The sequence below is a fragment of the Panthera onca genome, chromosome C1 (genome assembly GCF_046562875.1).
Source record: "Panthera onca isolate mPanOnc1 chromosome C1, mPanOnc1 haplotype 2, whole genome shotgun sequence".
Classification (NCBI taxonomy): domain Eukaryota; kingdom Metazoa; phylum Chordata; class Mammalia; order Carnivora; family Felidae; genus Panthera; species Panthera onca.
In genome coordinates this window covers 63241190-63256418 of record NC_138346.1, presented here as the reverse complement: position 1 = coordinate 63256418, position 15229 = coordinate 63241190, and the positions used below count along the sequence as shown (strand labels likewise).

The window sequence follows — 15229 nt, the reverse complement described above, 5'->3', positions numbered from 1 at the left end:
CAAGCTTACTGTGTTATTTGAATATATTAAACTTTACTTTTAAAAAAGTAAGAACCTTTAATAGGGCAAAAAGGCTGTTTTCCATGTCTAATTTATAGTATTCTAGTAATGAAAATTGATATCATATAGAACTTCTTCGAAGATTTTTCTCCATAAATTCATGTAATTAGTATTAGTAGGCTTTTTGATTCTTTATAAATCATTTTAATAATTATGTGCAAAAACAGAAAAAAGATTGAGACCTTTTTCTTATTTATGACTAGAAATTTGTTGTTATAAAAGTAATAAAATTCAGAGTATCTCCCCTATACTTTCACACTACAGTAAAAATATAAAAATAAGTCTTAGTGTAAAAAAAAAAAGTTTTAGTTGTGTGAAACTTGAGATAATCTTGATGGATTGGATTGAGTTAATTTTTCCTCAAGTGTTAAGAAAGAATATTTTTAAGGAAACAAATATTGCTGAGAAAATGTTTGAACTACTTTACAGTCAACTTTTCAAAACATAACTTATATGTGTATTGTTTATGCTAATTAAATATTAACTCATTATTTTTTGAAAACAGTTTTCCCTTTTTGATGTAAACTGTGGTACTAAACCATGGTGTAAACGTTTTGTTAATTCACATCAGCTTGTGTCTGCTTACTTCTCGTTAAATACTCTTCTCTGTAGTTCTTTTAACAGTGAACAAATGCTTAAGGGATTATAAGCTACTTTGGAATAAGATAGTTTTAAAATTGTTCTCTCAGCGGCATCCAACCAATGCTGAGCTATATGAACTCTTGTGTTGATTTTCCTTAACACTGTCAAGTTTTTTGTTTTTGTTTTTTTTTTTTAACGTTTATTTATTTTTGAGACAGAGAGAGACAGAGCATGAACGGGGGAGGGGCAGAGAGAGAGGGAGACACAGAATCGGAAGCAGGCTCCAGGCTCTGAGCCATCAGCCCAGAGCCCGACGCGGGGCTCGAACTCACGGACCGTGAGATCGTGACCTGAGCTGAAGTCGGACGCTTAACCGACTGAGCCACCCAGGCGTCCCCTGTCAAGTTTATTTCATCTTAAAAATGGCTATATAGCAGTGTTCCTCAGCACACAGCTGGCATTTGCGGGCAGAATAGTTAGTTCTTCATCCTCGTGCACTATAAGACTTTAGCATTCCTGACTCGTGGCTCTAAGTACCAGTAGCACTCTCTAGTCATTGACAGTTGAAAAATGCTCCCATACTTTTCCAGATACCTACTAGGAATTGATAACATTCCTGGTTGAGAACTACTGATTTTTAAGTTTTTAAATTAGTTTAGATCCATAAAGCCAAATTTTCTAGATTCATTTTTATAAAATTGTATGTTTTAATTTTTCCCTTGCTTCCTTCTAGTAATCCACCTAACTCCCAGCCTGCTTCATACCAGAGGCGACTTTTAGTTACTAGGTCTGGCAGGAAAATTAAAGGAAGAGGACCAAGGGTAGGTGATTCTTTTCCCAAAAATCTTGATAATATTGGCATTTATCATAATCTTCGAGTGTTTCTTAAATACTGTTTTGTACATAAGTAACTAAAATTTAGAGTAGATATGGATATTCAATTATATATTCTCTTTTTATAGTAACTTCTTTATATTGGTATTTCTAAACTGAAAATGCATGGGATATTAGTAGATTTTACATGTACACAGTGTAAAATGAAGTCAGTGTTTTGTGCCCCCATGTTACTTCCTGACCACTGTATTGCTAATCTTGTTAAAAATTCATAAAAATTAACCTGGTTCTTATATCTCATTCTCTTTCTCTTTACTGGATTCTCCCTTTCAGAATTTAAATATCTTGTGCTTTCAAAACTTTTTAGAAACCGAGCTATACTTGGTTTATTATTTCTTCACTTCCTACTCATTTCCTGCTTCCTAAACTGTTTCAGTTTGTCTTCTACTGTTCTGTTGAAAATAGCACTTGCTATATGGTCAGCTACATGTCACAAAATCCAGCGAGTCCTTTCAGTCTTTGTCTTACTTAATCTCCCTCCTTGTAATACTCTTGCCCTTTGCTTCCATCATATTTTCTTTCTGTCTCTGGCCAGTCTGTTTTGAATTTCCAATGCCAGTTCATACTTCAGTAGCTAGCCTTTAATAGTGTAGTATCATGGGTTCCAACTCTTTTCGTTGTGCACCTGCTCCTTGGTGGTCTCATCGCTCTCATGGCTTCAGTGGCTACCATATATTGATAATTCTCATTTGCTCTTCTGGTACCAGGGTTTATCTGACAGCTGGCGAGTTGCCTCACAGACACCTCAAACTCTGCATATATAATCCTGAGCATAAGCAGTTCCTCTTTAGGCGTAATTCTCCCTTAGGTTCGTGTTCCGGGTGACAGATACCACCTCCTGTGTAGTTACTTAAAGCCCAAGAATGATTTCATTTCTCTGCTGTCCATCACCAAATCCTGTCAGTTCAACCTTCTCAATACTTTGAAATCCATCTGTTTCTCTCAAGCTCTACTCCCACACCTTAATTTAGTTTACCTTTGTATATTCTCTGAACTGTAAGTGGCCTTCTAACTGTTCTCATGGCAGCTCTCAAACTTTCTTTTGTCTTAGGGTCTTGGACCCAAAGATTTTGTAATGTGGATTATATCTATCTATATTTACTGTTTTAGAAATTAAAACCAAGAACTATTAAAAATGTAGAAATGTATAAGCACACATATCATTAGCAATGAAAGCAAAGATACTAAAATGTCGGGTAGTCTGGAAAACTCCCCTGTACGATAATGAAAGAACGAAAGTGAAAAAGGCAAGTAACATGATTCACTGATGAAAATAGTTTTGACTTCACAGATCCCCTGAGTCTTGGGATCCCTAGATCACATTTGGAGAATCATTGATAACAATTCTTTATCTAAACAGCATCCAGAATAGTCATTTAAAAATGAAAATCTGATTATATCACTCCTTTGCCATTGATCTCAGGGTAAATCTACAATTTTTACCATGGCCTATGAGACCTCACAAAATCTAGCCCTTGCTTACCTTATCAGTGCTCTCGAGTACTACCTTCCCTTACAGTTTTTATCTTCAGCCATACTGATCTATCTTGTGATCATTTCTAACAAATGCTATTTTTCCTGTCTCAGAACCTTCAAATATCATATTTTTCATGCTTCACATGTTCTTCCTTACCCATCCATTCTCATTTTTACTTCCTTTTCATTACCCTTGCCTTTGTAACTTCTCATACCTCATACATGTTAGTTTTCAGCTTTTTAAGTTATATTTAACTTTCCCTGTACTAAGCCAGATCTCTCTGTTACATATTCTGTGAGCACCTTGTACTTCTTTTACACTGATTCTAATTATAGCTGCATTTATGCTTATTAGTATCTGTGATTATATATCTGTCTGTGGGTTTCCTAGCCTTGTAGAATACAATTTCTAAAAGACCAAAATCCAGATATGTCTTGGCTCACTAAAGTTTCCTCAATACATGGTAGAGCAGTTGGCCATTCTAAGAGCTGAGTACATATTGGTGGAATAAATGAACATCAGTGCATTTACTCAGTTTTTCTCATAATATGGGAAATGTTTGCTTTGACACATCAAGAATATATATTTCCAAATTGGAACTTGGCAACTTGTAAGGGTTCTACTTGATAGTAGTATCACTTAAATAGGACAGTTCTACAGAGAGGACGTAAGTGGCTAGAGTTTGTGTGGCTAATGCTTTTTATTGGGAATTTACAGTATGAGTGTCTGTTTAAAGTATTTTCACCTCACTGGTTTCATACCTGAAAATTAGGAAATTTTAGTTATTATAGAGGGTATAAGAAATACCAGACATTTTACTTGAACCTAGAAATGTATATACTTCAGGTATTATTGCAGTGCTTTTATATTTTTATATGTTAATTTTTTTCCCTTTTTATTTTCTTAAGCGTTACCGAACTCCTTCTAGATCCAGATCAAGGGATCGTTTCAGACGTAGTGAGACTCCTCCACATTGGAGGCAAGAGATGCAGAGAGCACAAAGGATGAGGGTATCAAGTGGTGAAAGATGGATCAAAGGGGATAAGTAAGATTTAACTATATTATTTCAAATGTAGTGACAAGTATTTTTTTACTCTTATGCATAAAGTTTTACTTATAGCCATTTCATTTATTTCTGAATATTTAAAGGAAAATAGAATACCATTTTAGCTAATAATGGACACCATCCCTTTTCTAATAAAACTTCCAAAAAACTTTTTTTCTCATTTTTAGGAGTGAATTAAATGAACTAAAAGAAAATCAAAGAAGCCCAGTTAGAGTAAAAGAGAAAAAAATAACTGATCACAGGCATGTGTCTGAGAGTCCAAACAGAAAAAATGAAAAGGAAAAGAAAGTTAAAGACCATAAATCTAACAGTAAGGAGAGAGACATCAGAAGAAATTCAGAAAAAGATGATAAATATAATAAAAACAAAGTGAAGAAACGGGCCAAATCTAAAAGTAGGAGTAAGAGCAAAGAGAAATCAAAGAGTAAAGAAAGAGACACAAAGCATAATAGACATGAAGAAAAGAGGATGAGGTCAAGGAGTAAAGAAAGGGATCATGAGATTGTTAAAGAAAAAGAAAAGTGTGATTCTAAAGGAAAAGATCAGGAAAGAAGTAGAAGTAAAGAGAAATCTAAACAGTTAGAATCAAAAAGTAATGAGCATGATCATAATAAAAGTAAGGAAAAAGATAGACGTGCACAGTCTAGGAGTAGAGAACGTGATGTCACTAAAGGCAAACACAGTTACAATAGTAGAACAAGAGACCGAAGCAGAAGTAGGGACAGGAGCAGAAGAGTGCGATCTAGAAGCCATGACCGAGATCGCAGCAGGAGCAAGGAGTACCATAGATACAGGGAGCAAGAGTACAGGAGAAGAGGAAGGTCCCGAAGCCGAGAGAGAAGAGCAACACCAGGAAGATCGAGAAGTAAAGATAGGAGGAGGAGGAGGAGAGATTCACGGAGTTCAGAGAGAGAAGAAAGTCAAAGCAGAAACAAAGAAAAATATAGAAACCAAGAAAGTAAAAGTTCACACAGAAAAGAAAATTCTGAGGGTGAGAAGAGAATGTACTCTAAAAATCGTGATCATAATAGCTCAAATAATAATAGGGAAAAAAAGGCTGATAGAGATCAAAGTCCATTCTCAAAAATAAAACACAGTAGTCAGGACAATGAATTAAAGTTCTCCACATTGAAAAATAAGGAGGATGAGAAGACCAGGTCCTCAGTGGAAAAAGAAAACCAAAAATCAAAGAGTCAAGAAAATGACCACATACATGATAAAAATAAAAAATTTGATCATGAATCAAGCCCTGGAACAGATGAAGATAAAAGTGGATGAGTGAGTTGTGTAAACTTATTTCCATTCTGTCTGAAATTTTAAGTTTTAAAGACTTGCTGATGAATCTCCTTTATGTTGTTTCCCTCTTTTCATTGTTTTTGGGTTTTATGTTTGTCTTTTTTTTTTTTTTTTTTTTTTTTTTTTTTAATGTGGACTTTATTGAGTTGATCTTTTGATAATCTGCAACCTGGATAATTTGTACTGCTAAAGTTTTAATAAACTTGAAATGAGAAAAACATTTTGGTGTAATACTGTGTGCTGTGTTTAACTATTTCATGTATGCATTTTTGTGTTGCAACAATCAGCCAATAATAGCAGATACGCTTTTCTACATCCCAGTTTGTGTGATCAGCCAGTTCAAAACAAGGGTAACTGATTGTTGGAATACATTGTTACATAAGCTTGTGTTTCTCATGTTTAAAGTAACTTTAGAAGCCACTAGGTAGAAGAAATCTTGTGTAGATTTTCTGACTGCATTTGTAATAGAGGCTTGCAGCAGCACAACAGCTTTTAATTACACAGAAAAGCAGGATCCTAATAACTTGAGATCTTAAGTCATCACTTTGGATTTTTTAGTGATTTGTGCTTTAAAATATTTATATTGCACTTCCTATGTTCTTCTTAATTTCATTCATAGCTTGATTCATACTAATATTTTTCCTACCAAGTTTTGTTTTACTGAACTGTCTACAAAAATAGTTGAGTACTTTTTTTCAGTTGATGTACTGATTGAGTTTGACTTGCTGTTATACAGCATTTGACAAGAACTTACCTTAGAAGATGAGATTGTAATTCTCAATTGTATGTTGCTTTTGATCTGAAGAGATGAAACTTTTGCTTTGGGGAACGTTGTTTTATTTTTATTATCATTACCCTTCTCTAAAATGAAGATACTTTACTCACTAAAATATACCACTTGTGCAGGTCTTTAAGTTAGACAGATTCTAAAAATTGTTAGTATTGACATATTAACTTCCAAGATTTCTCTTTTGGCCACTGATCTATATAGAGTTGAGTGATAGCTCTGCATGGTTGTTGTTTTGGTTTTGTTTTTTTAACTTGAGCTGGCTTCTCTAAATCTCATAGCTGTGAGTTTCAAATGGCAAGAAAATGCATCTTTTCTATATATGTATCACAATAGGGTATAGCATGTTTATGACTCTGGTTTCTTTCTATTCAGATGGCTTTATACCATTATTGTTAACATTATTTTAGCTTGGCATGTGTAACATTGCCACATAGAGTAGAGTAGAAAGTTGCAAAATTTGATAGCTTACAGAGTTAAACAATAAAGATACCCAAAGTCCATTTAGAATTTTGTGTGTTGTATATTGCTGTTTTTGTGATGTGTGGCCTTTTTTCTTGTATTTTTCTCTTCTAAATAAAATATTGAACATCCAGCAAACACAAAACCTGCCTCATTTGAGAAGAAATTTCAGAATTCCAATTAATAGTAGCCTTTAGAGTGTTTTGTACTTTAATATTTGTCAATGTAGTGTCACCTCTTAACCAAGGTAGCTTCTTGGAAAACCCAGTAACTAACTCAGTGCTGTTTGTACTGAGCAAAACAGTGCTTAACATAATACTTTCCATATTGATTAATACAGTAATGACACATTTGGCGTTGTGGTAGCTGTTTGTATAAAGAATAGTAGGTAATGATTATAAAATTGTTCGGACTATCTTGAAGCAAATTTCTACAGTGGAGTCCTTTTAAATTTATTTTCCTGATGATAATGGTAATAGATATTTATGATAATCTGGGGTGATTGATTCCTTAGAGACTTAGACCACAAACCCTACCTTAGTTAGGGATGATTCAGTCTTGAGTTCCAAGCTATATAATCTGTTACATATTTTAAACTAGTTATCTTAAAATTCAGTAAGTTGCATTTTTAAAATTTGTTATAAACTATTTGAGCTTCAAGAAAGGTGGTGCTATTTAAGAAAGGATTTCTAATAACAACAAACCCATGCTAAGTAAAAATACTTAATGTTGTCTGATTCCAGAGCTTTATCTACTAAAAATTACAGACCAGTAACCATAAGGGGAAAAATTCAAATTTCTGAAAGTAATATTCTCCTGTTCTGATTATCAAAAGAGCAACTCTGTGCTAAGATCGATAGACGTTTAAAAACTCTTTTTACAGTAGAATAGATACGGTAAAGAAATTGAGATGAAAGATGACAATCAGATTTTATTTTCCGAATATAAAAAATATTTAGAAAATAATTAAACAGCATTAACTGTACCTCAAGTCTGCCTTTGCATCTGAATAGCACATAGCTCAAACAGTCCTTTTATTACATTTTTAATAGTTGTGGCACCTTTAGCTTTTACTTTGAATATACTCCTTCCTGAAAGCCGGCTCTTTCTTTCCTGTCAGATTGATTTTATAGTTATGTCTGAGCTTATGGTTTACCTCCAACTATCTTTAACTTCATATTCACTAAAGATATTTAATTGGTTTATTTTATTGTTTGGCAATATCTGAGAATTGTTTTTATGATTATATCATTCTATTTTGGGTTAACCATCTGCCACAGAAATTGACACTACAGAGAGATCAATGTTAATGTAAAGAATCTACTGGGTTCCATTAAAATATTTTTAAATTACTCTACAGTTAATGAGTTCATAGAGTATTGTACGTTCTGATAGAATTTCTTAATCAAAGCCTTCACAGAAATTTCAAAAAATTTGCTAAATCTGTCTTTGCACAAGTGTGATACTGATTCATATTGGCTTTGCTGAATGGCCTCTGATTCTTGTACCCAGTGAAAGATATTAAACTGAAAAGTAAATATTTCTTAATATTATGGACAGGAACACATTGGGTTTCCAGTATTTTGAGTAGTGATATTAATGGACAATTCTGATTTGTTTTCAAGTTGGTATATGGAACAAGTTTTTTTTCTTTTTTTCTTTTTTAATTTTTTTAGTAGCTCATTGTGCTTTACTCCAGGTGGCAGGGTTTTTTCATCACACTTTGAACCTTTTATAGGAAATTTCTACAGAAACTTGTTCCCTTTACCTTCACTGGAAGGTACTTTAAATATATACCATATAGAGTTGGTTGTTATAAAGAAACATAAAATGGGTATTTTTCTGTCTTCTTTTGGTCATGTGTACTGTAATTATTCAATTTAGTATTCATACATTTACAGTTGAATAAACTCTCCAAGGATTGTAGATTTATAACCTTACTGTGAAAAGATATGTTTTGTTACAAATACTTGTTTTAAAAAGTAATAAACTCCAGGAAGTACAGCATTGGCTGACACCTGCCCATAGTGGGTTTCCCAACTGCCTTGAAAGGATTCAGACAAATGCAAATTCTGGCCTGTGGTGTGACACAAGATGTAAACATTGAAAAATCACATAAATTAAAAATCAGCAGGGTTGGAGAAGGGAGTTGTTGAGGGATGTTGTTTTTAGGTGTAGGAGGAAGTGGTGGGATTAATTTGTGTTTCTGCTTTTTTTTTTTTTTTTTTAAAGCAAATTCCTGTGTTACCAAAAGCCTATGCTGTATATTTTGTTTCTCTTTTGTGTGTTTCTAGTACTTTGAAGGATTGATAAATGAATTGGGTATTTGTATGTGGAGATGTTAAAAGTTGTGGCTGCTCTCTTTGTGGAAGGGAAAAACTTAAATGAAGTTAATGCACTTCTTTTCCTAGCTCAGAAGTCACTGTGATGTATATTTTTTTAATGAAATTTAGGAATAAAGCTGTTGTCACATTGTATAATTAGTTTCAAAATGCTGCTTCTCTTATCATTAGTCTAGTAACTGTTAAAACTGTTTTCTGCAAACTGCATTTTACAGAATTTAAACTCTGAAACTATCAACTTTTATAGTTAAACATTGTATTAAATAAACTATAACAGTTTGTTTTGTATTTTTAAAATTACTGTTGTATTAGTTATTCAACCTTTATTTTTATTAAAAGTAAATAATGAAGATAAATCAACTAAAAAATACTTTTATTTTACCCATGGGGATATAGAATTTGTATTAGGAAAAACTGAGCAAAGAGTTTAACAATACTGAACTTCTTTAAGAATTTAATCAGCAGTGATGACTTCCAGAAGGTTTGGAGATAAATTCTAGTGTAAATGTTCAATCATAATGCTTCAGATTGCAATGTGTCTTTTGCCTCAGCAAACTTAAGGTTAGATTTGAAATTTGTATTACTATCTACTGGAATGCTACCATTTGCTTTTTAATTCCTCCAAATTTCTCAGCATTGGGAACACTGTATTATATCCTGTGCCTGCCAGTTTTAATATAACACTTAACATTGTAAAGCCATATAGATGTTAATTGACTCGTAAAACAAATTGTCTAGTTTTTGGTTTCTTGTTTAGTTTCATTTTTATTTAAATTAGATATATTTAGGGAAAATGCACCAACTTGAAAGTCACTGAAAATATATATGGTTAGATAAAAATGTTCTGACCATTCAGTGGTTTGTATGTGTTAACAGGTGATATTAAATTCTCAAATTCTGGAGTGTTTTTAAATGCTTTATTTAGCCAGGAGAATATGTAAAAATGTGAGTGCTTCATATGGACTGTGTAAATTAATTGTGTATTAAAATACTTTTAGTATCAATTTGCTTTTCCTATTTTCATTGCTCTCTAGGTTTCCTTCTTAAACATATTTCCCAACCTAATACTGTATTTCCTTTTTATTTTTAAGCACTGATTCATAGTTTTTATACCTCCTACCCCATACCCAAATTTCTTAGCCCCACATTTTAGCTATGGATTTCTTTTTCTTTCTTTTTTTTTTTAAGTTTATTTATTTTGAGAGAGAGAGAATATGAGTGTGGGAGGGGCAGAGAGAGAGGGTGAGAAAGAATCCCAAGCAGGCTCCATGCTGTCAGTGCAAAGACCAATGCAAGGCTCAATCCCACAAACCATGAGATCATGACCTGAGCGGAAATCAAGAGTTGGATGCTTAATTGAGCCACCCAGGCTCCCCTAGCTATGGGTTTATCAAATTGGCAGGTTACAACAGTTGTGTTTCCACTGCTTGGAGTGCTTTATAACTCAATTATTTTCACTTAGTTGTTTTGTGATTAATTTTAAAAGTTTGCATAGCGCTTTTGTTTTTAATGTGCTTAACTCTAGTGGAAAGCCCAGCCCGATTGAAAGTAAAACAATCAAACTGTATATGTAAGGAAAAAAACTAGTAATGTCTTTGGTGTTCTGTGTTCTTCACTCAACTAAGTTGATTATAAAACACTTATGAAATTAACCATTTTGCAGAAACATGTTCTCTGTTTTATAATGTGAAGAGGGTTTCATCCAAAACTAATAATCACCCCTAAATAATGTACAGTACTCTCTAATACGGAATTTAAAGAAAAAGATACATGGCAGAGGTTTCCAGACTATTAGTTCATTGGGCCTTAGCATCTGGGTAATTTTAACGTGGTGGCAACCCTAGGCCAAAAGAAATACTAATTTAGTATCCATGTGAAAAAGGAAAATCATTTGTATTTCACTCAAGCACAGTTACCGATGGGATGTGTGAAACTTACTCTACAATTCAAGACTTCCAGTCAGATTGGATGCCATCATCCTCACAGTCACCTGTGTATCAAGTTGCTCATAATATGTTAATACTGCTCATAAGTAGTTAATACTACTTACAGAAGAATTGTCAGGTAACTTGAAAACAGTAATTTGCACATGTCTAGCAAGATACTCTATAAACCACAAAGAAATCAAACTCCATAATCATGGTGTTAGTAATAACAGTAGTGTTTTTTGAAACTAAAAATTATGTACTGAAGCATAAATACATAAATTTCTGCTGAAGAGAAAAATACTTCCAATGGAATATTCAATTATAAAAAAGGAACAAAGTACTGATAATGGTACAACATGGACAAAACCTGAAAATAGCTAAATGAAATAGGCTGGACACAAAAGGCCACAATGTGATTCCATTTATATAAAATACCCCAAAATAGGCAAATCCATAGAGACCAACCAGATCAGTGGTTGTCAGAAGCTAGGGAGAAGGAGAGGGAATGGGAAGTGACTGCTTATGGATAGATTTTGCAGTTGGAGCAATGAAATAATTGTCCTGGAACTAGATAATGGTAATGATTACACAATATTATGAATATACTTAATGCCACTGAGTACATATTTTTTAAAGGCTAAAATTACACATGTTGTTATGTGTATTATCAAAGGGATTTGGATTAAACTTTGGTAGTTAATCAATTAGACATAATTGCACTTAGATGAGCAGCTTTATTAACAAATCATAAGCATAAAATTCATTTATTTGTAGCTCATAATATTAGTTACACCTTAATATTCTCAATCAAAAATAAACCTTTTTCTACCATGTAAAACCTAGCCTTCCCTTAGACTTTTGAAAATTATATTTTGGTCCCTGAGAGTTACAAAAAGGGAGCTGGACTCCAGTGACATCATTTGCCTGATAACTGGGTCTTATTCCACCTCTGTCCACAAAAACAGGTCCATGGCCACCTCCATGTCCTTCCTGTACAGCTTTTACAAGAGGATAAATATATTTATTTGTTGATTCAGACTCAAGTTCAATTACTTCTCTGGCATAATCCTGAAATTCCTTCTCCTTTTCAGCCATAAGAGCTTCAGTAAGTCTGCAATACTCTAATTCTGCTTGTTTTTCTTGTTTTGCATTAAATTTATTTTTGGCCTATAAAGAAAGAAAATGCAATTTCATATTGGTGCAATTTTCTAAATATAGCATTTGAAGTTGTATATATACTTTTTTCTAAATTCATTGATACATGACAAGTTCTGACTTCACAACTACACCTGACTTTGAACAACATGGGGGTTAGGGACACCAACTCCTGGCACAGTGAAGAATTCATGTATAAATTTGACTCCCCCAAAATTTTACTAATAACTTACTGTTGATCAGAAGCCTAACTGATAATATAAAGTCAACATGTCATATGCATATATGTATTCAATGCTGCATTCTTAATACTTTTTTCTTAATTTTTATTTATTTTTTATTTTTTAATTTTTTTTTCCTTTTTCTTAATTTTTAAAAAAATTTCTATGTGGTTCATCTGCAAGTTTTTTCAAATGGTAGCAAATCTCAAAAAAAAAAAAAAAAATCATGTATTTACTGAAAAAAATCCATGTATAAGTGGACCCCCACAGTACAAACCTGTGTTCAGGGGGCACTGGTATATACTCTATAATTTATTTCAGAAACTCCCATGCTTCTCACAGTAGTATGCTCAAAGTAGTGGCTCAGTGAAAATAGCCTTATGCAATACCATATCTTTAAGCAAATAATATAGCAAAATAGTTAAAAGCATGAGCTTTAGGTAAAAATCAACTGAGGTTAGAATGCTGTTTCTACCGTTTAGAAAATGTACTTTGGCAGGTGTAGAAGACGTACCAATCACTGTCCCTGACCTATCAACTATTTTTTTTTTTTTTTTAATAATCTCTACACGCAACATAGGGCTCAAACTTACAACCCTGAGATCGAGTCACATGTTCTTCCAACAGAGCCAGCCAGCCACTCCTCCTCCCTCACCCCCCCCCATCCACTATTCTGAAGGAACTCCCTCAAACCCACTGTCCTAAATCAGTCCGATATACCATGTAATCCAGCCACATAAGATTAAATCAGCAGTGAATATCTGAACTAAATTAAAACAATTACATTTTCTTTTCCCAGGAATTTGAAGCTGGAATGAGTGGCATTTATCAATGTAGGTTGATTGATCTGGAACTGGGTGGAGTAAGTACTCTCAGCAATTTACCAGAAGTCAAATTTATCAACATCTCAATTTTTTTCCTTTCAACTCATATTTGCAAAAGCATTGTTCTTTTCACTGTTTATATTTAAAAAAAATTTTTTTTAACATTTATTTATTTTTGAGACAGAGAGAGACAGAGCATGAACGGGGGAGGGGCAGAGAGAGAGGAAGACACAGAATCAGAAGCAGGCTCCAGGCTCTGAGCCATCAGCCCAGAGCCCGACGCCGGGGCTCGAACCCATGTACCGCGAGATCGTGACCTGAGCTGAAGTCGGACGCTTAACCGACTGAGCCACCCAGGCGCCCCTCACTGTTTATATTTTAATTAAGTCTGAAAACTTTTTGTCCTAGCATTTTAAGAAATGCTGAGTTTGTCAAACGTTTTGTGATTTTTGTCTACTTATAAATATATTTAATGTTCATGAAAATATTTTTCTAAATCAGTAACCAACACTTCAGTATAAAATAGTAGCCCAAATGTGATATCCACCATAAATTGAAATTATTTTTTTATTTTTTTATTTTTTTAATATATGAAATTTACTGTCAAATTGGTTTCCATACAACACCCAGTGCTCATCCCAAAAGGTGCCCTCCTCAATACCCATCACCCACCCTGCCCTCCCTCCCACCCCCCATCAACCCTCAGTTTCATAAATTGAAATTTATAAGGAAATAGAGCAACCATAACAATATGAAATACCAAATTTTTATTAGTCCTACAATTCAAAATTAAGTCTTCTATGTTTAAAAAAAAAGGCTTTATGTGCTATTTGTTGAATTGGTGATACAATATACAATATCAAAAGTTTGAAAAGGTAGAAAATGATGTTCAAAAAGATTAAGAAAAAAAGCACAAAAACACTCTCATAAAAGGTAAAATGCTATAATTTGGGAACTTGCAGGGAAATTAGGATATGTTCGTTTGGCAGCAATTTGTATAAAGACATTAAGGAAGTACAGAAAGGAAGTGACAATGGAAGTGAAGGATTGCCATAATGGATCATAAGATTGATGCCTCAATTTTGATATGCATTAAGCATAAATAGATTTATAAAGAAACTTCAAAAATATTGTTTTACAATCCTAAAAATTATAACAGATGGGGCTAAAGTAATAAGCATATTTAGAGGATGCTAGAGAATTATTTTGAATACTGGAAAATAAAGGGAAATTATCAAGCATTTATCCTGTCTTTAAAAAATGTACCTGAGGGATGCCAAATTGTTGATCCTGAAAAGTTCTTTGATGACTTGAGCATATGAGTAAGAAGAAATGAGAGAATATCAGTGTCTTGCCACCTCATGAACTAAGAGATCAAGCAATGATCATCAAAGGCTGTTCATGTCACAGAAAATGACAACAGTCATTAAGTGCCTTCTGATGGAATTAACACCACCTAAGAATTTTCACCAAAAGATTTGAACCTGAATCTGACCCAAACTAAATTGTATCTGAAATGCAGGGAACATAATAAACTACATCACTGGGATTCAACCATAAAAATCCAGACTGTAGTAATTCCAAAAGACAAGAAACTCTGTCAACTAGTAAAACCCCCCAACTAATAAATTGCAAGACAAACACAATAAAGACAAAAAGGCAGAACTTAAGACAAAAAAGAGAGGATAGGGGTGGAGGAGGAGTGTTCGATAAAAGAGATTTAAAAGACATATCAACCACATAGAATATACAGACCTTATTTGATCCTGATTAAAACAACAAACTAAGGGGCGCCTGGCTGGCTCAGTTGGTAGAGCATGCGACTCTTGATTTCAGGGTTGTGAATTTAAACCTCACGTGGGGTGTGGAGCATACTTTAAAAAAAATTAAACAAAACCAACAAACTAAAAAATATGAGACAATTTGAAGGAAATTTAAACACTGAATATTAATTGAGTTAGACATGATAATGAAATTATGATTGTGTAAATTTATAGAGTCCCTGAGTTTTAGAGATACATACTGAAATATATGTTGATGAAATGATATCTGGGATTTGCTTCAAAATAATTGGGCAGATCCTACTTCTGGCAATGGCTACATGAGGAAGTTAGCCATTTCGCCTCCACAAAAAA

The 15229-nt window shown here is 33.5% G+C and overlaps 2 protein-coding genes across 6 annotated transcripts in view; one reads left to right on the top strand and one right to left on the bottom strand.

The window, feature by feature from the left end:
* PPIG (peptidylprolyl isomerase G) overlaps positions 1 to 9970 on the top strand; it is a 45395-nt gene extending 35425 nt beyond the window's left edge. For all 5 annotated transcript variants that reach the window (XM_060621555.3, XM_060621557.3, XM_060621556.3 and 2 more), the window contains 3 exons: positions 1376 to 1463; positions 3922 to 4058; positions 4247 to 9970. In XM_060621555.3, coding sequence (XP_060477538.1) covers positions 1376 to 1463; positions 3922 to 4058; positions 4247 to 5357 — 1336 coding nt within the window. In that variant the 3' untranslated portion in view covers positions 5358 to 9970. The remainder of the gene's footprint in view (positions 1 to 1375; positions 1464 to 3921; positions 4059 to 4246) is intronic.
* A 1638-nt stretch (positions 9971 to 11608) lies between these two features.
* CFAP210 (cilia and flagella associated protein 210) overlaps positions 11609 to 15229 on the bottom strand; it is a 30856-nt gene continuing 27235 nt past the window's right edge. Inside the window, exon 9 of the mRNA XM_060621561.2 lies at positions 11609 to 12061. Within this exon, the coding sequence (XP_060477544.1) occupies positions 11720 to 12061 (342 nt within the window). The 3' untranslated portion in view covers positions 11609 to 11719. The remainder of the gene's footprint in view (positions 12062 to 15229) is intronic.